Raw genomic sequence first — 25080 nt, 5'->3', positions numbered from 1 at the left:
TGGTATTGTAGAATGTCATCCCCTTGGTGCTTGACGATCAACATGTTTAGTTTACATGACTCGCACATATAGATAGAAAATGTTTCTAATTTAATTTGACAACACACTTCATACTTTTGGAGACTTTGTAACCTGATACTCTTTGAATAATTATAGATATTTTTTTGTAAAATGTTTCATATCTGCCGTAGGCTTTCTACAGTTTGGCTTATTTATATAATTTTAGATATATCACTTATTCCTTTTGTTTTATTTACATAATTTTTAAATATACTATTCACTGCTTTATGCACAGTCTTGTTATTCACTGCACAATTAATTGAGCCTTCTGCTTATATGCCCACCATCACGTTTTAGAATATTCTACTCATATTTCCTCTTTATCTTAATCAAGGTTACTTTCCTGTTATGATCAAAATCATGTTCAACATCTGAATTTATTTCTCTATCATTAATCCCCAGAGACAGTTACTGATTTGATAGGCACAGCATGCATGTTTGCACTGCAGTTTGTGGAACTTAACAGGTGAAGGTACTTGGGAGGGACTTGGCCATACCTTCTCCCTGTGTTTTAAATGGGTAACTGACAACAGGATTTTATGTGATGCTGATTTTAGTTGATAGTGACTTAAGACATCTCTGCATACCAAAAAAGCTTGCCTTTGAATATAATTGAGGGCAGGAATAGGTAATTGTGGTGGAAATGCAAATGTGTTTGCAGAAGATAAGGGTTTAAACTGTTCCTCTAATCTTTTGCTAGATATTATAACCCTGCTTCCATCATCTCATGATGAATTAAGGCTTACCACCAATTTTAAATGGGTAACCAAGCACCAGAATTTTTTTGCAGTGCAAATTATGGTTTTAAGTGACTTGAGACACCTCTGCTTTCTAAAAGAAATGCCTTTGAATATGGTTGAGGGCAGGAAGAGTTAACATGTACAAGTATGATGGCAGTGTATGTGCTGGACACATTTAGATATGTTTGGAGAAGATAAGGGATTGAATGTCTCCCATTGTCCTTTGACAGATGGTATAACTTTGCCCCCATCATTTCATTATGAATTAAAGCTTCCCACCTCTCTAAAGTCCCAGCTAATGTTTGTTTCCTCCAATTATCCATTGATATTACTGGTAACATACCACCACAACTTGAAAAAATGTAATCTCAACCAACCACAGGATGTCAAAATAAAGTGTATGTAGTCATTGTGGTGGAAAGCCGGATGTTGGTACACTGTTTTTGTTAGCTTTAAAATAGAATAATTTCTGGGGTATGAGTATTGATATATTTGATGAAGATATGATTTTTTTTTTCATGTAGTCATTTAAAAGAAGTTTTGTGTGTGTATATATATAACACACATACTAAAAAGATATGTAATATATAATAAATACATAAAATATGGTGTAAATCACACTTTGAAAACTCATAAATTGTGTCATATGATTGGGTATATATATGTGAATTTATTTTTCATATGATCTCCATTTCTTATGTTAGCAAGGTAACACTAGGAAACAAAGAAAAGCACTTCTGCCAGGAAATAGAAAAAGAATGGCCCATCCACTCCTATATACATATATACACATGCACATATACATATCAACATATACGCATACACAGACATATATGTATATACACATGTACATATTCATACTTGCTTGCCTTCATCCATTCTTGTTGCTACCCTGTCCCACAGGAAACAGCATCTCTATCCCTTGCTTCGGCGAGGTAGCGCCAGGAAAACAGACAAAAAGGTCACATTCATTTACACTCAGTCTCTAGCTGTCATGTGTAATGCACTGAAACCACTGATCCCTATCCACATCCAGGCCCCATATACCTTGACCTGGTTTACCAGAGACGTTTCACATTTCCTGGTTCAGTACATTGACAGCATGTTGAACCCTGTATACCACACTTTTCCAATTTACTCTATTCCTTGCACGCCTCTCGCTCTCCTGTATGTTCGGGCCCTGATCGCTCAAGATCTTTTTCACTCCATCCTTCCACCTCCAATTTGGTCTCCCCCTTCTCCTTATTCCCTCCACCTCTGACACATATGTCCTCTTTGTCAACCTCTCCTTACTCATTCTCTTCATGTATCCAAACCATTTCAACACACCCTCTTTTTCTCTCTCAACCACACTTTTTTTTATTTCCATACACTCCTCTTAACCATTCATAACTTACTCGAACAAACCACCTCACACCAGATATTGTACTCAAACATTTCATTTTCAACACATCCACCCTCCTCCGTACAACCCTATCCATAGCCCATGTCTCGCAACGAGATTATATTGTTGGAACTATGATTCCTTCAAACATACCCAATTTTGCTCTCCAAGATAACGTTTTCTCCTTCCACACATTCTTCACTGCTCCCAAAACCTTTGCCTCCTCCCCCACCCTATGTGACTCACTTCCACGTACATGGTTTCATTTTCTGCCAAGTCCACTCCCAGATATTGAAAACACTTCACTTTCTCCAGTTTTCCTCCATTCAAACTTAAATTGCAATTTACTTGTCCCTCAACCCTACTGAACCTAATAACCTTGTTCTTATTCACATTTACTCTCAACTTTCTCCTTTCACACATTTTTCCAAGCTCAGTCACCAACTTCTGCAGTTTCTCCCTCAAATCAGCCAGCAGAGCTGCATCATCAGCGAACAGCAACTGCCTCATATCCTTGGTGAAAACTTTTCACAGTTTCTAGTAGCTTACCTCCCACTCCATATACTCTTAAGACCTTCCACAAAGCATCTCTATCAACCCTATCATATGCCTTCTCCAGATCCACAAATGCTAAATACAAATCCATGTTTTTTATTTAAGTATTTCTCTCACATTCTTCAAAGGTGGTTTGATCAAGTAGGTAACAAAAGGGTAAGAGAGAGGTGTGGTGATATTAAGAGTGTGGTTGAAAGAGCAGAGGAGGATCTGTTGAAATGGTTTGGACATATGGAGCGAACGAGTGAGGAATGGTTGACAAAGAGGATATATATATATATATATATATATATATATATATATATATATATATATATATATATATATATTTTGCTTTGTCGCTGTCTCCCGTGTTTGCGAGGTAGCGCAAGAAAACAGACGAAAGAAATGGCCCAACCCACCCCCATACACATGTATATACATACGTCCACACACGCAAATATACATACCTACACAGCTTTCCATGGTTTACCCCAGACGCTTCACATGCCCTGATTCAACCCATTATCTCGGAAAGCAAAAATGGGTATGTTTGAAGGAATAGTGGTTCCAGCAATGTTGTATGGTTACGAGGCGTGGGCTATGGATAGAGTTGTGCGCAGGAGGGTGGATGTGCTGGAAATGAGATGTTTGAGGACAATGTGTGGTGTGAGGTGGTTTGATCGAGTAAGTAATGTAAGGGTAAGAGAGATGTGTGGAAATAAAAAGAACGTGGTTGAGAGAGCAGAAGAGGGTGTTTTGAAATGGTTTGGGCACATGGAGAGAATGAGTGAGGAAAGATTGACCAAGAGGATATATGTGTCGGAGGTAGAGGGAACGAGGAGAAGTGGGAGACCAAATTGAAGGTGGAAAGATGGAGTGAAAAAGATTTTGTGTGATCGGGGCCTGAACATGCAGGAGGGTGAAAGGAGGGCAAGGAATAGAGTAAATTGGATCGATGTGGTATACCGGGGTTGACGTGCTGTCAGTGGATTGAATCAGGGCATGTGAAGCGTCTGGGGTAAACCATGGAAAGTTGTGTGGGGCCTGGATGTGAAAAGGGAGCTGTGGTGTCGGGCATTATTGCATGACAGCGAGAGACTGAGTGTGAACGAATGGGGCCTTTGTTGTCTTTTCCTAGTGCTACCTCGCACACATGAGGGGGAAGGGGGATGGTATTCCATGTGTGGCGAGGTGGCGATGGGAATGAATAAGGGCAGACAGTGTGAATTGTGTGCATGGGTATATATGTATGTGTCTGTGTGTGTATATATATGTGTACATTGAGATGTATAGGTATGTATATTTGCGTGTGTGGACGTGTATGTATATACATTGTGTATGAGGGTGGGTTGGGCCATTTCTTTCTTCTGTTTCCTTGCGCTACCTCGCAGACGCGGGAGACAGCGACAAAGCAAAATAATAATAATAATGATAATTATATATATTTATCCCTGGGGATAGGGGATTAATAATACTTCCCATGCATTCCCTGCGTGTCGTAGAAGGCGACTAAAAGGGGAGGGAGTGGGGGATGGAAATCCTCCCCTCTCGTTTTTTTTTAATTTTCTAAAAGGAGGAACAGAGGGGGCCAGGTGAGGATATTCCAAAAAAGGCCCAGTCCTCTGTTCTTAACGCTACCTCGCTAACGCGGGAAATGGCGAATAGTTTAAAAGAAAGAAAAGATATATATATATGTATGTCAGAGGTTGAGGGAACAAGAAGTAGGAAACCAAAATGGAGGTGGAAGGATGGAGTGAAAAAGATTTTGAGCGATTGGGACCTGAACACACAAGAGGGTAAGAGGCATGCAAGGAATAGAGTGAATTGGAATGGTATGGTATACCAGGGTTGACGTGCTGTCAATGAAACGTCTGGGGTAAACCATGGAAAGGTCTGTGGGGCATTTTTTCTTGATCATTATTTTCCATTTTTTACTCTTTTGTGATATCAGCAAAATTCTTTATTATACTTTGTCTTTTACTTTCTTTTCTCTTGTATATTGTGATTACAAAGAGTATTGAGACTATTACCACTCCTTGCAGGATTCCAAAAGGCACATCTTCAGAAATTTTTTATTTGTTGTTACCTTGAATTTTCTGTTCGACAGAGATTCCCTGATCCATTTCCGTTTCCTTTTGGTATTTAGTTTCACTGCTTTATTTATTAATACTGAAACATTTCCTATGTCAGATGCATTTTCAAAATCTAGAATGGCAAAATCCTTTCTTTTCCTTATATGGGTTCCCTGTTTGTCAGTATAGTGACCTAGTAGTTGTGTTTGTGTGCTTTTACCAAGTACTATACTGTGGAGGCCTTCTGAGCCCAGTATGCATTTCTTTATTACTCTCCACAGTACTTTCATCATATGTAGTGTTAGGCTGATTAGTCTATGTTTGGGCAACGATATGGGCCTCTGTCTTTAATTGTTGGAAAAAAGTTAAGATTTATATGCCCACCATGGATATAGTTGAACATTTCTTAATTTTGTTGCAAACCCCAGCATAAAAAGAATACTACCATCAGGCATACAGTAAACATTTTACTTTTTTGCAGCCTCATTGACCTTGCAATTGACACTTACCGCCGTGCAATTGAACTGCAGCCCAACTTCCCTGATGCATATTGCAATTTGGCAAATGCCCTCAAGGAGAAGGGACAGGTCAGTTAAAACCAGACTTGCTTGTTAATACTTGCTCATGTTAGGGCTGGTTATTGGTGGACTGTATCAGGTGCAGTGTAGTATGTTCAGATCAATATTTGATGCATGTTAGTGTTACACTTAGGGCATTCATTTAATCATTTAATGTGTAACTGTGTAATTATTATAGCCAGAGATAAGGAATAGGCAGGAGGTAAATGTGGTAAGACACAGAAATCAATCAGCCTTTAATTTGAATCCATACTACAGTATCTTTACCAACATTCCTTAAGTAAACTGGTTCCTTTAATAGTATTGGGTATCATTTTGGCCAAAATATTTATAAGTACCAGTAATTTGGTGTACCAGTCCAGCAGTTTCACATGTGTAGTGTATTTTTGTATTTATCACCTTAGTTAAAGGATATGCAGCTACTCATGAATTTTTTAATGCTTTTAATAGTTTGTTAAAGCAATTATCATAATTCTGATTAGTGTCTGTTATTTTTTGAGTATATTCTATATTATGTTTTTTACCATTTGCACTGGGAAGATATAAAGTGTAAAACATCTTGGCTCATATATACGTACCATCAACCCATGTTCATTACGCAAAAGTGAAACATGGAGTTCCATGCCATTGTAAACAATTTCTACTTTTACAATTGCCAAGTCAAAGGAGACAAAATATAACTTTTCACAGCTCTGTGTGCATGCTAAAACAACTCCACTGCATGCGAGTCATCATTCCTTTGACATTCTCATATTGATATGCCTCATTGATATTGAAGTATTGGAAGATGATATAAAAGTGATTAATCAGTTCAGAGAAAATTCAGCTCCAGAAACAGATAGAATTCCAGCTATATTCCTCAAAAAGATGACAACAGCAATAGCAAAACCAGTGATGATAGTATTGAGGCTAAGTCTGGATGAAAACAAAATTGTAGAAATTCACAAATTTCTAATTATAACATTGATCCACAAAGGAGGAACTGAGCGAGTACTTAAATGATACAGACAGGTCAGCTGTTCATATCCTACATAAGGCCTGGACTAGAATATCCTTCTCAGGTTAGGTCGCTACACATAAAGATCGTAAAGCTAATAAAGTAACTCCTGAAGAGGGCAGGAAAAATAGCACCAGAATCAAGACAGCTAAGTTATAGGAAAAGGCTAAAGGCTTGAAATATGCCTGCCTTAGAAGAGAGAGAAGAGGATTGACTTTATCACAACCTTTTTTTTTTTTAAACAGGTGTAGGGATAGATCAACCAGAGTAGATAGCATGAAATTAAGCAGAAAACATGTTGAAGTAATATATAAAGAAGAGTATTGGATAAATGGAGGAGGATGACTTGGTGACATGATTAATGTATAAATAAATTTAAGAAGTTTTATGATAATAGAAAATGTTACAGAGATGGGGCTCCATACAGTAGATATGTAATGACATACAAATTTAAGAAAAGAAACGATAAAACTATGCCAAATACTCCAGAAAAACTGATGACACAGTTAAATCTATATTTACCCTTGTAGTTTGCATGTACCTTAGATTAGGAACTGCCACCCTAGAGATATCATATAATTCAGCTAGTATGTTACAAATTAACCAGATACCTAAAGGGAAAATCCAGGCTCACATGAGCTCCATTTTTGTAGATATATTTTTGTTTATCCTTTTACATGGAATGGTTTAGATAAATATTTTGTTAATCCAGACAAAATTTTATTTTCCACTTCTAGGTTAATGAGGCAGAAGAATGTTACAACACAGCTCTCCGCCTTTGTCCAACTCATGCAGACTCTCTCAACAACCTTGCCAATATCAAAAGGGAGCAGGTGAGCTTTTACCATTTGAAGCATGATTTTTTTTTTTTTTTTTTTTTTTTTTTTTTTTTTTTTTCTCTCCCATGCTTGATTGCTGTTTCCCATGTTAGCAGGGTAGTGCCAGGAACAAAGAAAGGCCACATCTGCTTACATCCATTCTTTAACTGTAATGGTAATGTACCAAAACCACAGCACCATGCTACATATTTTTATGTACTTCCAGATTTCACATTTATCATGAGTAAGTTGCATCTTATTATTTGCTTATTCTTATGTATTATGCTTTCAGTACTGAATTTTTTTTAATGAGAATAGAAATGGGACAGATATTTTAGTATTACAGTTCAACAGTTGAAATAAGGAAAACTTAAGCCCAAGCAGTTGTTAGATTTCAGAATTTTATTAGCTTGTATACCAGTTATGGCAAGGGGACCTGATAGCAGAACTAATGAATTGCAGGTTAACCTATGGAGTTACCTTTTCCTGGCATGCAGCAGTATATAGATCACCTGTGGAAGTATCTTTTCCCAGCATACAAGTTCATGTTTTAAACAGTGTTAGAACTGTGATCATCAGAATATGAAAAAAATATTTGCCAGAAATTGATGGATCAGTATTTTGATGTCAGATTTGGTATGGAGGATGATATGTTTGTTATATGGTTGAACAGAACTTATGCTGATTAGTCTCAGTTTTCTTTCCCACTGTATGGAAACTTATCTTTTTTTTCACAGTTCTTCTGATAAGGCTGATAGCTTACTCTTGAATTAATAATCATTTAGACATTTACAAAATGGCTGAAATAATGGGCAAGAGAAGAGTAGGTGATCCAGTTGTCTTTTGTCATTTGTGTGCAACATCTGGATAATCAGTTTCAGAGCTATCACTCATCTGTTTCACTGTTCTCGGTTTCTTTTTCACTTTCTAGCTTATTAAGTTAATCAGAGTATAGTGCATCCTCGATATCAACATTTCTTACAGTATCTACATCCCTGGCTTTATATGGGCCAGCTTCTGGTGCATATTATACTCTCTCTCCCATCATATTGTATCCCGTTGACCTATACACTCAAAAACAATTGGCTCATTGTCTGGCATCAGTCTCATGTTTTGCTATTAATACTTTTCACCATTTTTCTTCCTGCCAATATCTCAGGTGCTAAATTGAAGAAGGTTTGATGTTGCTGTAACTGTAGCCCATAGTCAACATAAGTTATTTTAGGTGTTGCTGCTGCAACATCCTGCAATGAATGGGTTAAGAAATAAAAAAACTAGTTGGAGAAGTGGAGTGAGCCAGCACAGCTGTTGACCACTGCTGCAAACATGAATATTTCTCATAACCTTGCAAGATCCTCTGAAAGCTATTATTATTATATTAATTTATTCTGTATAGTCCTTGTCTTCAGGTTGTTAGTTAATCCATTAACTGATAATCATATACGAATTTAAAGGAGAAAATGGTTGAAGTGAAATGAGCCTGTGCATCTACCACCTATCTTCAGAGGCCCATGCACCTGGCTAGGGAGAGAGAGAGTAAAAATTAAGAGACATGTATAAAGAAGATTGTTAATGATGCCATGTAGGCAAAAAAGAGGAACAGTTCATGACTTGTGCATGAAGTGTTTTAAGTTGCACCTGGCTGAGTTGTTGTGAAAGTTGAATGAACATAAGTTTCCTCTTGTTGGTGGTAATGTGTCTGAGGATCTCTGTTTCCTCTTGTTGGTGGTAATGTATTTGAGGATCATCAGAGATCAGGACTGGCTCAGGATCATCACACAAAGGGCTAAAGAAAGGGGTTATAGTTGTTGTAGCTTCGCATCTCCAAGGGTTCGATGCCTTTTGGGCAGTTTTTCCGGTCACTTAAAGTAATTAGTTTTTCTTCAACTCAATTTTCCAAAATCTTGTGTGTGTTCATTGTCTCACTGGGTTGTGATATTCTTTTCTTTCAAGAATGTAATGAACTGATGTTGGAGAATTCTGGAAAGCCAGATGTTAGATATTTTATTATATTTATTTATATTTATTATATGTGTCGGAGGTGGAGGGAACGAGGAGAAGAGGGAGACCAAATTGGAGGTGGAAAGATGGAGTGAAAAAGATTTTGTGTGATCGGGGCCTGAACATGCAGGAGGGTGAAAGGAGGGCAAAGAATAGAGTGAATTGGAGCGATGTGGTATACCGGGGTTGACGTGCTGTCAGTGGATTGAATCAAGGCATGTGTATGGGGGTGGGTTGGGCCATTTCTTTCGTCTGTTTCCTTGCGCTACCTCGCAAACACGGGAGACAGCAACAAAGCAAAAAAAAAAAAAAAAAAAAAAAAAATTTATATCTGATTTTCTTAATGACCTGCCTGATAAATATATTCTGGACTAAGGTGTTTAGAAGGGTAATGAGGGCAGGGATTAAGTTTAGTAATGATCAGATTAGCTTGGGAACATGAATAGGAAGTTATTGTTGTAAGGAACAAAAATTCAATTGGAATATTGTATGATAAAAGGCTCAGTTTTCTGCACTTAATGCTACCTCATTAATGCAAGAAATGGAGAATATGTATGAAAAAAAAAAATGACATAAAAGTAGAGAGAATGCTGTAGCACGGTCTGCTTTTACAAATTATAAGTTGTGAAGAAAGCAGTGTGAGTCATATGTGGACATAGTAATTCATGTAAGGGTATTTTCATTTGGAAGAGAGACTCAACATCTTTTTTTGTTAATTTTAAGAATTTAGTTGATATAATTGCCAAGTTATTTGTAAGAATTTACTCTCCATGCATATGTAGCAAATTATGTTTGCAGGTTGTAACTAATTTTACATGTTTTAGGGTTACACTGAAGAGGCAACACGACTCTACCTTAAGGCTCTGGAGGTTTTCCCAGAATTTGCTGCAGCTCATTCTAATCTGGCCTCAATCCTTCAGCAGCAGGGGAAACTTAATGAAGCTCTCATGCATTATAAAGAAGCAATTCGTATCCAGCCTACATTTGCAGATGCCTACAGGTGTGTATCATTTGCCCTTAATCACTTTTTTTTCTCATTTTTCTTTTATTAGTATGCTCAGTCCCCTGCATGGTCAGGCCCCTATATCTCAAAACATTTTCCAAGCTATCTTTCGACCTCCTCCTCATTTCCCTCTTTTTCTTGTTCCCTCTGCTTTCAGCAGGTATACCATCTTAGACATCCCAACAGATGCCTACAGGTGTGTATCATTTGCCCTTAATAACTTTTTTTTTCATTTTTCTTTTGTTAGTATGCTCAATCCCCTGCATGTTCAGGCCCCTCTATCTCAAAACATTTTCCAAGCTATCTTTCGACCTCCTCCTCATTTCCCACTTTTTTCTTGTTCCCTCAGCTTTCAACAGGTATACCCTCTTAGACATCCCAGTAGCACTTGTCTCAATAAATTCAAACCATTTCAGCACTGTCTTTGCTGCTCTTAGTCAAACTCTTCATCTTATCACTTTCCTTACTGCCATGGATGAAGGCAGCAAGTATGAATATTTACATGTTTATATATGTATATGTCTGTGTATATATATGTTATGTATACGTTGAAATGTATATATATGTAGATATGCATGTATGGGCGTTTATGTATGTACATGTGTGTGTAGGTGGGTTGAGCCATTCCTCTTCCGTTTCCTTGCGCTACCTTGAAGACGCGGGAGATTGTATACACATATATTTATACATAAACGCCTATACACGCACATATACATACACAGACATATACATATATACACATTTACATATTCATACTTGCTTGCCTTCATCCTTTCTGGGCACTACCATGCCTTACAGGAAACAGCATCCCTACCCTCTGCTTTAGCTAGGTAGTGCCAGGAAAGCAGACAAGCTCCCTATCCACATCCAGGTCCCACAAAACTTTCCATGGTTTACCTGAGATGCTTCAGTTTCCCTGATTCAGTCCATTGACAGCACGTTGACCCTGGTACACCACATCATCCTAATTCACTCTATTCCTTGCAAGCCGCTCACCCTCCTGTATGTTCAGGCCTTGATCGCTCAAAATCTTTTTCACTCCATCATTTCACCTCCAATTTGGTCTCCTGCTTTTATTTGTATCCTACACCTTTGACACATATATCCTCTTTGTCAACCTTTCTTCAGTTATTCTCTCCATATGTCCAAACCATTTCAACACTTTCTTCTGCTCCTTCAACCACACTTTATCTCCACACGTCTCCCTCACCCTTTCATTACTTACTTGATCAAACCACCTCACACCACATATTGTCCACAGACATTTCATTTACAACACATCCCCCTTCCTCAGTACAACCTTATTTATAGCCCTTGCATTGCAACCATATAAATATTGTTGGAACTACTAATCCTTCAAACATACCCATTTTTGCTCTCAGAGCACATTCTTCATCGCTCCCAGAATCTTCATCCTTTCCCTAACTCTGTGAGTCACTTCTGCTTCCATGGTTCCATTCGCTGCTTAGTCCACTCATAGATGTCTAAAACACAACTAACGTCTGTGTGTGTGTGTGTGTGTGTATGTATGTATGCATGTATGTGTGTGTGTGTATGTTTGTGTGTGTGTGTGTTTGTTTGTAAAGTAAATGAGCTGGTCTCAGTTAGAGCATTTAGTTGCTCAATTCTGTCTGTTAGTAGTTATCTGGAAAGGCATGAGGAAATAAAAGAGTTTGAAGGCTTAGTAGGAGAGAGAAAGAAAAAGACATAAGAAAAGTGTGTATGTGTATCAGAGTCCGGTTATGAGCAAAAAATTTTAAATCCTGAATTTACACTTGTTCCTGTTTTTTCTGCAGTAACATGGGCAACACTCTTAAGGAAATGCAAGACATTCAAGGTGCTCTTCAGTGCTACACTCGTGCCATTCAAATCAACCCTGCCTTTGCTGATGCTCATTCCAACTTAGCATCCATCCACAAGGATTCTGGAAATATACCAGAAGCTATACAGGTAAGAAGGCAAAGAATAGAATCAGAATCTTACCTCTTTATGTAGAAAAATGTATTATATCTTATGAAGTTGTGAAAGAATGGAAGTTAAGGATGTAGTGTATGTGTGTTTGTATTGGTTCATAAGGTAAGAATGAAAAATAATGGTAATGATTTATATCATATATTGAATTAGATACTGTCAGAGACCTAATTTGTTTTGGGAATTGAAAAACTGCACTAATACAGGAGAGGAGGAAAAGGTAGATATTTTTGTTTATACAATTTTTTTGAGAGAAGTTCACTGTAGCCATATGGAGCTGTCATTTAATCAGTCTGCATGAGTTCATATGGGTCTGATGCAGTTGTGGTACTGAATTTCAACTTGGGGGACAAGGGATCTCCATTAGCAGGTGGTGTTGGTAAGGATGGTGATGCATCTTGATCACAAGCTATCAGATGAAGTATAGGTTTTATTTGGAGAGAGTTTGGCATTATTTGTGCTGATTTATGGACAGTATAAGAAGAACCAAGGATGGTTTTACATGCCCTTCTCTACATTGTCTCGAGAAGCCTATGTTGTGTATTTATGTGCTTGCTTAATCATTCCAGCTACATTCATTGTCTGAGACCGTAGGCACAAGAAGTTTGGTGATTTGTGTTTTTCTTGGTGGTATGCTGCAAAGCAGTTGAAGTGGTCTTCATCTTTCGTATGGAAGTTACATCTTAGACAAAAGGTGTTTGGGGATATGTTGAACTAATGTGATAGCTATGTAGTGAGTCAGCACTTCAATGGTTGTCAGGTTGCATTCCTCTGACCCAGGTAGATATCTTTCTTTCTTCCTCACCCACATGTGGACTACTGACATCCTGTCCATTGATATACAATCACTCCTTATCACACACAACAATGAACAACACTTAACTAATGCAGCTCATTCTTTGTAAAGCTAGATATTTCTGTATTTAGCACTGTGCACTAACCTTGCAAGAGACAGTAGTACTAAGTAGGAACATTTAGAAAGGAGCATTAGATAGATGCAGTTGGTAGTAAATAGTAGGTTGGAACATTAAGTAGACACATTAGGGAGAAGTAGCCAGTAGGACATTAGATAGGAGTCTCTGCAAACTTTGCACTATAGTTGCCCTCTGCCAGTGTCCTGTTAAGAGTGAGACATTAAAGGCTAAGAAATGGCTCTGGAATTTGTTAGTTTTGTGTGACACAACCATGCTTGGATAGTGTAGTTTCTGATGAATATGTTATGTGGTGAAGTTCAGTTTTGATTGTTGTTGAGTCATTACTGTTTATGTTATTTATTATAATCGCTGTTTCCCATGTCAGCAAGGTAGCACCAGGAAACGGATGAAGAATGGCCCATTCACTCATATACACATATATATATACATAAATACCCCTACATGCACATATACGTAGATATACATATCAGCATATACATACATACACACACAGACTTATACATCTAAATGTACATATTCGTACTTGCTTGCCTTCATCCATTCCTGTTGTTACCTCTCCACACAGGAAATAGTGTCACTACCCCTCGCTTCAGTGAGGTAGTTCCAGGAAAATAGACAAAAAAGGCCACATTCATTCACACTCAGTCTCTGTCATGTGTAATGCACTGAAACCACAGCTCCCTATCCACATCCAGGCCCCACAGGCCTTTCCATGGTTTACCCCAGGCGCTTCACATGGATGCTTGCCTTCATTCATTCTTGGTGCTACCTTGCCCCACAGGAAACAGCATTGCTACCCCCTGCTTCAGCGAGGTAGCACCAGGAAAACAGACAAAAAAGGCCACGTTTGTTCATACTCAGCCTCAAGCTGTCATGTGTAATCAAGTGTGTTTGTTTTGGTGTTACTGCAGGGCAGTTCATGAGTAGGTCAATGTATTTCATATGGAAGTTGCATCTAGGGCATCAAGGGTTTAGAAATATGTTGAATTAATGTCTGTAATGTTGATTGGTGTTCAGAGCATAGATGAAAAAGTATGACAGCCAAGTCTAGAAGTGTAGTTTCCAGTAGGTTTATATGTGGCTACGTTAAGTATTAGGTTGTAGGGGTGATTTTTAGGGTTTGTCGTTACCATATGGATATTATTTAATTATTTAAGAAGAAAATTGTGAATGTTTTGTTATTGCAGTATGTGCTTAGGGTGGAAGGATCTTTGAATTTAGAGTGGAATGATCTTTAAATTTAGGATTTTGAAGTGTGAGTCAGGCAAGCATTTAATATCCTCATGGAGGTTGATGGATGGTTATGAAGTACCTTCAGAGAGAGGGGATTATTGTTCATGCATAGAATTTGGTGCAAAGCTTTTTGAAGTGGGATTGTATCTGAAGTAATTTCAATTGTTTTGTTTAAGTTGAATGTTTATGTAACTAACCAACCATTGATTGTTTTGATTTGCTTATTTTGAGTTTTTTTAAGTTTCTGATATTTTGAAAGGATAGATTTCAAGGCAAGAGAAGCATCGTTTAGACTGGAGTACATGAATTGTGTGTATGGGATATTGTGGGATATCTGTATATTGTTATACAACTCCAGGACACCTTGTATGGGGATTCTGCATGTTCAAGGCTGCACTTCACATAGGAGCTGGAAAGTGATGGACTCCTTTGCAGCAAAAAGGTCCTCACCAAGAAAATACAGCTATCCCTCTTTATAAATGAAGGGTTTGATTAGAGAAGTGATATGTAAGTTAGAATTGCTTTAAACAAAAGGTAGTATTAATTGGGAAAATTGGGTTTCACTGGAGTCCGCTAGCTCAAGGTTACACCACAAGTGAAAGTTCACCTTTAGCAAGCCTGTATCATTAGAAGTACATTCTTGTCAAAGAAAATGTTCTTTAAAAAGGAGCCCACTTTTTTCTGCTGCTGAAAGTAGCAAAGCCTAGGAATGTAGGGGCCTTTAGAAAGGTCATGGGTAACACCAGGATTCTTTCAGAGAAATTGGTCACAATGTAATTGAAGATAAGTAGATGAATTAGGAGAATGGGGATACATCTCAGAGGAGTGGCATAAGATGAAAGTTGGTGAGTGGGCTAGGAATGAAAGTTACTTCTGGAAACGTTCCTTTGAGCACATGTTTAAGGGAACCATGTGGCATGTGGAAGGTTATGCTTTGGGCTTTCGTGAAAGGGTAGTTGGTGATGAAAGAGAAGAGAGAGTACTACCTGTGGGGAAGGTGTGAGTGATTGGGAAATGTACAAGAGATAGCGGGAGGAAGTTGCAGGGCTTAAAAAGAGAAAACATGGAAAATGGAGTGAAAGTATTGGCAAACTTCAGAAAGGAAAAGAACATATTTTGGACTGAGGTGAATAGTGTAAGAAGAGAGAAAATGGGAGTACCTGTGAAGGGAGCTGCAGGGAAGTGGCAACAAGTAAGGATGAGATAAAGAGGGAAAAGATTGAGTGTTTTGAAGGATTGTTGAATTTATTAGATAATAGAGTGGCTACCTCGCACACATGAGGGGGGAGGGGGTTGTGATTCCATGTGTGGCGAGGTGGCGATGGGAATGAATAAAGGCAGACAGTATGAATTATGTACATGTGTATATATATGTATATGCCTGTGTGTGTATATATATATATGTTTACATTGAGATGTATAGGTATGTATATTTGTGTCTGTGGACGTGCATGTATATACATGTGTATGTGGGTGGGTTGGGCCATTCTTTCGTCTGTTTCCTTGCGCTACCTCGCTAACGCGGGAGACAGCGACAAAGCAAAATAATAATAATAGAGTGGCAGGTGTAAGGTTTTGTGGATATGGGGAGATGTTGATCAAGAGTCACTGCAAATGGTTTGGTAACTTGAATAGAGGTGGTGAAAGCCTTTCATAAGATTAAGTGTGGCAAAGCTGTTAGATTGGATTGGAGTACAGTGGATCAAGAGTCACTGCAAATGGTTTAGTAGATTAGAGCTGTAGGAGTGGATAGGATTGCAGCTGAATTTGTCAAGGGGTGAATGTTTGTTATTTGGTTAGCATAAAAGATTTTCAGTGTTTTAATGACTCAAGGTGAGGCATTGAAGGATTGGTAGAATGCTTATTTAAGATTATCAGACAAAGGTAAGGAGGGAGGGGGGCAAAAGTAATTGTAACATTTACATAGGCATAAATCTGTTGAGCATACATGATAAGTAATTTGGAAAAGGTCGTTGAGAGGGATGGTAGCCTGCACAGATCATCAGATTGGGGAGGAATAGTGTGGCCTCAGGAGAGTAGAGGAAGTTTTTGTGCAAATTGTTTGCTTTGAAGATTTATTTGAGAAACACTTAGAGAAGAGGATGTTTTTTATGTATCTGGAAAAGGAAGAAGCTGCAAATATATAAATTGAAGGCAATCTGCATGAGGTATTGAGGAAATTTTGCCATAAGAATTAGGGATATGTTTGAGCAGGAAAGGAGAATGACAAGTTGTTCGACGTGAAAGTGAGTCTAGGTCTACATGAAAGTCGGTCTATGTCAAAGTTTTGTAATATCACCATAGCTGTTTGATCATTGTATAGATTGGTAGGTGGTGGAGGAAGATGCAAGGCTTAGTTTTAAGTATTTTGATGTATATAACCCTAATGAATATGATAATGAATGTTAATGAAAGTGTTTAGAGATAAGAGTTTGCAAGAAAAGTTAAAGTGAAGGAGTCATATTTGTTTATGTGAATAGAATTATTTTGAGTGGATATCAGATATATAACAAATTTTTTTATCCTTAGTCCTACCGCACAGCACTGAAGCTTAAGCCCGACTTCCCAGATGCTTACTGTAATCTTGCTCACTGTCTACAAATTGTCTGTGACTGGACTGATTATGATGCCCGAATGAAAAAATTAGTTGCCATTGTGGGTGAGCAGCTGGAGCGGAACCGTCTGCCGTCCGTTCATCCACACCACTCCATGCTCTATCCCCTTTCACATGAATACCGCAAAGCTATTGCAAACAGGCATGCAAATCTTTGTATGGAAAAGGTAAGATATTCCTGTTTTGTCTTCTTGAACACTACCATATGAAATCATATTGCTTTTTTAATCTTATGATTTGTTTTCCCTACTAGAAGTACTTTTCTTAAATGTGAAATAGGACATAAAAAAACTTAGGCATATTATTAGTTGTTTAAATGAGCTATTCCATTATGTGTTACTTGATGGGGGTTTTCCCACATGACAGGTAAAACCACCTTTTAAGTTGTAAACCAATGTGTTGGCTGGATAGACCCTTGTTAGGCATGACAAGTTTACTCAGTTTTGTATTTGAGCTTTAGTTATTTTTCACTTTTTTGTTTATAAGTTTAACATTGATAATTTTTCTTCAGATTAATGTACTACACAAGCAACCGTACAAGTACCCAACAGAATTGACATCTGATGGCCGCATTCGAGTAGGATATGTTTCATCTGACTTTGGCAATCATCCCACTTCTCATTTAATGCAGAGTATCCCTGGTCTACATGACAGATCTCGAGTAGAAATATTCTGTTATGCCTTGAGTCCAGATGATAGCACCACTTTCAGGTATTCAATTTCATGCTCTGTCATAGTTCAAAATTGTATCTCACACTTTACAACAAGATGATCAATTAGGGGGAGAAAGATTGCTCCCAAATTCTAGCATGGGGCTTTAGATTTTTTCCAAGCCAACACCTATGGCACCCACATATTCCCTTACAGTGTTCTTCTACCACATCCTTTGTTGTCCTTTCCCCATTATCATTGCCATCTTTGGGAGAGAAAGACGGGAAGAGGAGAGAGATTTTATGTATTTACTAGCTATTTTAGATAAGTTAGTGGTATGGAAGGAGAGATAAAAGATAGAGCAGTACAGGGTAGAAGAATCATTGGGTCCCTTTATAGATTTTTTTTTTTTTTTTTTTTTTCTTCCAAAGGAAGGAACAGAGAAAGGGGCCGGGTGAGGATATTCCCTCAGAGGCCCAGTCCTCTGTTCTTAACGCTACCTTGCTGAGGCGGGAAATGGTGAATAGTATGAAAGAAAGAAGAAAAGATGTATAAATATGGAAGTAAAGAAAGGACAGCATAGTCTTCCCTACCCTGACTTAGGCAGTGAAAAGATGGACATGGAATAAGCCACAAAAGTCAAGAATCCATGGTGTGGAAATGAACTATTGGTATGACTATATGATATGAAGAAAGAAATGAAGGGATGTATGAGAGGTGAGGTATTGCAGGGAATGAATTGTTGGTAGTAAAATGGATGAAATGTTTATGCTTTTAAGTGGTTTGGGCATGTGGAAAGAGTGCAAGATGGGAGTCTACAAGGATAGTGCATGAAAGTACAATTAAAGGAGTTGGTGTGAGAGGAAACCACCTGTCTTTATATCCATCTGTCTATATCTGACATTCGTTTTCTCCGGGAACTCCCCGTATGGGGGTGGCCACGGCAAGAGAATCTTCATAGTTGGTGAACTCCTTTAGTGCCTCACCCTTAACTTGCCACTGGCAGAGGACTGCTGTAGTGCAGTAGCATGGGGAAATAGAGTGGAAGAGTACAGGAGGGAGAGAAATGGTGGAAGAATGTGTGAATTGGTGTATGCAAGGTAGTCATGTAAGGAAAGGGATAAGTGAAGACTCGTTTGCTGTGGCCACACCCTTGATGGGAGTTCCCAGAGGGATTGGGCATAAGAGATATAGATGTATTGATAGGTAAGCAGCAGGAAATCTAGAATCCTCCAGTTCCATATGATCACTGTCAGAGATTCAGAAAGTGGAAGGTTCAGGAAGTAAGTTTTGATTAGAAACTTGAACTTTTCTTTTGAGTTGGATTTTGAAGAACACGAACACTGCCCCTCTCCCTTTGTATTGTGTATTTTTGTTGAAGCTAGTGTCTTTGGCTTTAATTGTCTCATGATTCTGCTTTGGCTTTGGACCTTGAGTTCATTTGCCATGGGGTTAAAGTAGAACACAGAGACCCAGTTTTTATTCTCCTTTTGAATGCTTAATTGGCTAGTTTTTCAACATATGTCCTTTGTTACTAAAGTAAGCTGAACAATATTGAGGTTGTTGGTTCTTCTGTATTGGAGGCAGCTTGAGATGATAGTATTAACTAGCATGTATCTTTAGATGTCCTTGTTAGTGTGTAGAAGTCCCCTAAACAAAAAAAAAATTCTCTTTCCAGGAGTAAAATTAATAGAGAGGCTGAACATTTTATTGACCTCTCACAAATTCCATGTAATGGCAAGGCTGCTGACCGTATAAATCAGGATGGCATCCATATTCTTGTAAATATGAATGGTTACACTAAGGGTGCTCGTAATGAAATCTTTGCCCTGCATCCAGCACCAATCCAGGTGAGTTTTTAAGTATTTATTAGTATATTTTATTATATTTTAAGTATTTATTATTATATTTTATTTTGCTTTGTCGCTGTCTCCCGCGTTGGCGAGGTAGCGCAAGGAAACATACGAAAGAATGGCCCAACCCACCCACATACACATGTATATACATACACGTCCACACACGCAAATATACATGCCTATACATCTCAACATATACATATATATATATACACACACAGACTTTTTTTTTCTTTCAAACTATTCGCCATTTCCCGCATTAGCGAGGTAGTGTTAAGAACAGAGGACTGGGCCTTGAGGGAATACCCTCACCTGGCCCAATTCTCTGTTCCTTCTTTTGGAAAATTAAAAAAAAAAAAAAAAAAAAATTATATACACATGTACATAATTCATACTGTCTGCCTTTATTCATTCCCATCGCCACCCCGCCACACATGAAATAACAACCCCCTACCCCCTTGTGTGCGTGAGGTAGTGCTAGGGAGACAACAGAGGCCCCATTCGTTCACACTCAGTCTCTAGCTGTCTTGTAATAATGCACCGAAACCACAGCTCCCTTTCCACATCCAGGCCCTACAGAACTTTCCATGGTTTACCCCAGACGCTTCACATGCCCTGGTTCAATCCATTAACAGCACGTTGGCCCCGGTACACCACATCGTTCCAATTCACTCTATTCCTTGCACGCCTTTCACCCTCCTACATGTTCAGGCCCCGATCACTCAAAATCTTTTTCACTCCATCTTTCCACCTCCAATTTGGTCTCCCACTTCTCCTCGTTCCCTCCACCTCTGACACATATATCCTCTTGGTCAATCTTTCCTCACTCATTCTCTCCATGTGACCAAACCATTTCAAAACACCCTCTTCTGCTCTCTCAACCACACTCTTTTTATTACCACACATCTCTCTTACCCTATTATTACTTACTCGATCAAACCATCAAACCAGTAGGAACATTAGATAGAAGCTTCTGCAAACACTGTGTTAGAATTGCTTGCTGCCAGTGGCCTGTTAATAGTAAGGTACCAAAGGCATAGAAGTGGCACTGGAATTCATTAGTTATTGAGACTGTTCTCATGGCCACTCTCTCGAGGGAGTTTCAGGTAGGATCAGGTGTCACAGATATAGAAAGGTAGAAAATTAGCATCCCAAAAATGTCTGTATTAAAAATTTGGTAGTTTGGTTGATGATCTGGCATCACTGGGATCACCAGCAGATATTGTAACAATTTGTTTACCAACCAAGCTTTCCCACTTGGTTGAAAATATTGGTAGGTTTTCACAGTAATGTCGTTGATATATATAGTCACTGTTTCTTTCGTATCAGTAAGATATATGTTTATATATATATATGGGAGTGGATCTGTCAGCGGATGGAACCATGGAAGCGGAAGTGGATCATAGGGTGGGGGAGGGGGCGAAAATTTTGGGAGCCTTGAAAAATGTGTGGAAGTCGAGAACATTATCTCGGAAAGCAAAAATGGGTATGTTTGAAGGAATAGTGGTACCAACAATGTTGTATGGTTGCGAGGCGTGGGCTATGGATAGAGATGTGCGCAGGAGGATGGATGTGCTGGAAATGAGATGTTTGAGGAAAGTGTGTGGTGTGAGGTGGTTTGATCGAGTAAGTAACGTAAGGGTAAGAGAGATGTGTGGAAATAAAAAGAGCGTGGTTGAGAGAGCAGAAGAGGGTGTTTTGAAATGGTTTGGGCACATGGAGAGAATGAGTGAGGAAAGATTGACCAAGAGGATATATGTGTCGGAGGTGGAGGGAACGAGGAGAAGAGGGAGACCAAATTGGAGGTGGAAAGATGGAGTGAAAAAGATTTTGTGTGATCGGGGCCTGAACATGCAGGAGGGTGAAAGGAGGGCAAGGAATAGAGTGAATTGGAGCGATGTGGTATACAGGGGTTGACGTGCTGTCAGTGGATTGAATCAAGGCATGTGAAGCGTCTGGGGTAAACCATGGAAAGCTGTGTAGGTATGTATATTTGCGTGTGTGGACGTGTGTATGTACATGTGTATGGGGGGGGGGGGGTTGGGCCATTTCTTTCGTCTGTTTCCTTGCGCTACCTCGCAGACGCGGGAGACAGCGACAAAGTATAAAAAAAAAAAAAAAAAAAAAAAAAAAAAAATTTATAACTGCATTAAACATTAAGCCAGGTACCCATTTAACACCCAACCCATAGGGGTAGATGAACAGCTGGGTGGACCAACTGCTGCAACTAGGATTCGAACTTATGCAATTGACCCTAGGTGGCCCATGAATGTGACATGGTCAGGAATGCTAGCCACTCCACCATGGAAGTTTGCCATTTCCCAGTTTAGTTTGGTAGCATAGGAACATGAAGAAATGGCTTCATTTGCTTGCACCTATTCTGTAGCTTTCATGTGTAATGCACTAAAACCTCAGCCTCTTGTCCACAAGCAGACCCCACAGACCTTTTTGTTATTTCCCCTGACATCAAGTGCCTTGAAAATATAGTATGTGTTTGTGGTTGAATGCAACCTTTCTTTGTCTGTTCTTGGTACTAATGCAGGAACCATTGATTGAGTGTGAAAAGAAATATATTTCTTTAGTAACAGCAAAAGATGTAGCTATTGATTTAATTTTTCTCACATTGAAGTCCATTGTATGTGGCAGGGTGGTGACGAGAATGAATAAAGGCAGCAAGTATGAATATGTATGTGTGCAAAGTGAGAGGGTAAGGGAAAGTGATTTGGTGAACTGAGAAGAGGTAGTAAAAGCTTTGCAGAAGATGAAAGCCGGCAAGGCAGCGGGTTTGGATGGTATTGCAGTGGAATTTATTAAAAAAGGGGGTGACTGTATTGTTGACTGGTTGGTAAGGTTATTTAATGTATGTATGACTCATGGTGAGGTGCCTGAGGATTGGCGGAATGCTTGCATAGTGCCATTGTACAAAGGCAAAGGGGATAAAAGTGAGTGCTCAAATTACAGAGGTATAAGTTTGTTGAGTATTCCTGGTAAATTATATGGGAGGGTATTGATTGAGAGGGTGAAGACATGTACTGAGCATCAGATTGGGGAAGAGCAGTGTGGTTTCAGAAGTGGTATAGGATGTTTGGATCAGTTGTTTGCTTTGAAGAATGTGTGAGAAATACTTAGAACAGCAAATGGATTTGTATGTAGCATTTATGGATCTGTAGAAGGCATATAATAGAGTTGATAGAGATGCTCTGTGGAAGGTATTAAAAATATATGGTGTGGGAGGCAAGTTGTTAGCAGCTGTGAAAGTTTTTATCAAGGATGTAAGGCTTGTGTATGTGTAGGAAGAGAGGAAAGTGATTGGTTCTCAGTGAATGTAGGTTTGCGGCAGGGGTGTGTGATGTCTCCATGGTTGTTTAATTTGTTTATGGATGGGGTTGTTAGGGAGTGAATGCAAGAGTTTTGGAAAGAGGGGCAAGTATGCAGTCTGTTGTGGATGAGAGAGCTTGGGAAGTGAGTCAGTTGTTGTTCGCTGATGGTACAGCGCTGGTGGCTGATTCAGGTGAGAAACTGCAGAAGCGGGTGACTGAGTGTGGTAAAGTGTGTGAAAGAAGAAAGTTGAGAGTAAATGTGAATAAGAGCAAGGTTATTAGGTACAGTAGGGTTGAGGGTCAAGTCAGTTGGGAGGTAAGTTTGAATGGAGAAAAACTGGAGGAAGTGAAGTGTTTTAGATATCTGGGAGTGGATTTGGCAGCGGATGGAACCATGGAAATGGAAGTGAATCATAGGGTGGGGGAGGGGGGGGCGAAAGTTCTGGGAGCGTTGAAGAATGTGTAGAAGTCGAGAACATTATCTCGGAAAGCAAAAATGGGTATGTTTGAAGGAATAGTGGTTCCAACAATGTTGTATGGTTGCGAGGCGTGGGCTATTGATAGAGTTGTGCGGAGGAGTGTGCTGGAAATGAAATGCTTGAGGACAATATGTGGTGTGAGATGGTTTGATCAAGTAAGTAATGATAGGGTCAGAGAGATGTGTGGTAATAAAAAGAGTGTGGTTGAGAGAGCAGAGAAGGGTGTTTTGAAATGGTTTGGTCACATGGAGAGAATGAGTGAGGAAAGATTGACCAAGAGGATATATGTGTCAGAGGTGGAGGGAACGAGGAGAAGTGGGATACCAAATTGGAGGTGGAAAGATGGAGTGAAAAAGATTTTGAGTGATAGGGGCCTGAACATGCAGGAGGGTGAAAGGCATGCGAGGAATAGAGTGAATTGGAACGATGTGGTATACCGGGGTCGACGTGCTGTCAATGGATTGAACCAGGGCATGTGAAGCGTCTGGGGATGTGGAAAGTGAGCTGTGGTTTCGATGCATTATTACATGACAGCTAGAGACTGAGTGTGAACAAATGTGGCCTTAGTTGTCTTTTCTTAGAGCTACCTCGCACACATTTGGGGGGGAGGGGGTTGTTATTTCATGTTTGGCGGGGGGTGGTGAGGGGAATAAATAAAGGCAGACAGTATGAAGTATGTACATGTGTATGTCTGTGTGTGTGTGTATATAAGTATATGTTGAGATGTATAGGTGTGTATAGTTGCGTGTGTGGACGTATATGTATATACATGTGTATGTGGGTGGGTTGGGCCATTTCTTTCGTCTGTTTCCTTGTGCTACCTTGCTAACGTGGGAGACAGCGACAAAGCAAAATAAATAAGATGAATAAATAAAATACGTTGAAATGTATAGGTATGTATATGTGCGTGTGTGGACGTTTATGTTTATACATATTTATGTGGGTGGGTTGGGCCATTCTTTCATACATGTCACTTGTATGAAAAGACCCAGAGGCTATGCTTCACTTCAACGACAGAAACAGCTCCTTAGTTCTTTTATCAGTAATACCTTGCTCTCTGACTCAGAAATAATATTAGTTATTTAAATGGTTTGGATTATGTTTTTATGAATGATATTTGTTATATCTTTCAGGTGATGTGGTTGGGTTATCCTGGCACAAGTGGTGCTCCTTTTATGGACTACCTCATTACTGATTGCATTACTTCACCTACAAAGTTGGCATCACAGTATAGTGAGAAGCTTGCTTACATGCCTGATACTTTCTTTGTTGGTGATCACAAGAACATGTTTCCTCATCTCCAGGAGAGAGTTCTTCTGGAATCTGTTGTAAGTTCTCTGCAATATATAATATAGTTTGATATTTTTCACCTTTCATTTTTCAATTATTTTATGTTCAGTTGAAGGCTTGAGGTTGGAAATGGTGATTACTAAGCATTCATCATCTATCATTTTGTCTTAGCTTCAAAAAAAAAAAGAAACTTTCACTGTGCACTGTGTAGTTTAGCATGAGACAGGCACCAATATTGAGATCTGAAAGATGATAAAATATTTTCAGACTTACCTACACACCAGACAAGTTATAACTTCTCCAAAAATGGAATTGATTATGATTACCTTCAAATCCATGGTTACGATAATGATACTTACCTAAGTTTATGGATTTGATTATAATTGCATTGAAAATTATAATTGTGATTCTGATGGTTTCAGATTAGATAAAGAAACAAAAAAGAGCACATTTCAGTGTCATGAAAGGTGATTAGTGCTCAGAAAGCTATGTGATGGGGAATATTAAATACTTGCATAGATTTATCATTATTGTGATTCTT

At 38.9% G+C, this 25080-nt stretch overlaps 1 protein-coding gene across 3 annotated transcripts in view; it reads left to right on the top strand.

The window, feature by feature from the left end:
- sxc (O-linked N-acetylglucosamine (GlcNAc) transferase sxc) overlaps positions 1-25080 on the top strand; it is a 106220-nt gene that overhangs the window by 60034 nt on the left and 21106 nt on the right. For all 3 annotated transcript variants that reach the window (XM_071669623.1, XM_071669624.1, XM_071669625.1), the window contains exons 8-15: positions 5275-5380; positions 7106-7201; positions 10012-10187; positions 11987-12140; positions 16859-17110; positions 17455-17654; positions 19273-19444; positions 24383-24577. In XM_071669623.1, the coding sequence (XP_071525724.1) occupies positions 5275-5380; positions 7106-7201; positions 10012-10187; positions 11987-12140; positions 16859-17110; positions 17455-17654; positions 19273-19444; positions 24383-24577 (1351 nt within the window). The remainder of the gene's footprint in view (positions 1-5274; positions 5381-7105; positions 7202-10011; positions 10188-11986; positions 12141-16858; positions 17111-17454; positions 17655-19272; positions 19445-24382; positions 24578-25080) is intronic.

This window comes from Panulirus ornatus, chromosome 14, assembly GCF_036320965.1.
Source record: "Panulirus ornatus isolate Po-2019 chromosome 14, ASM3632096v1, whole genome shotgun sequence".
NCBI classification, from domain to species: Eukaryota; Metazoa; Arthropoda; class Malacostraca; order Decapoda; family Palinuridae; genus Panulirus; species Panulirus ornatus.
The sequence above is the reverse complement of the archived record's forward strand: the minus strand, read 5'-3'. Positions and strand labels throughout refer to the sequence as shown.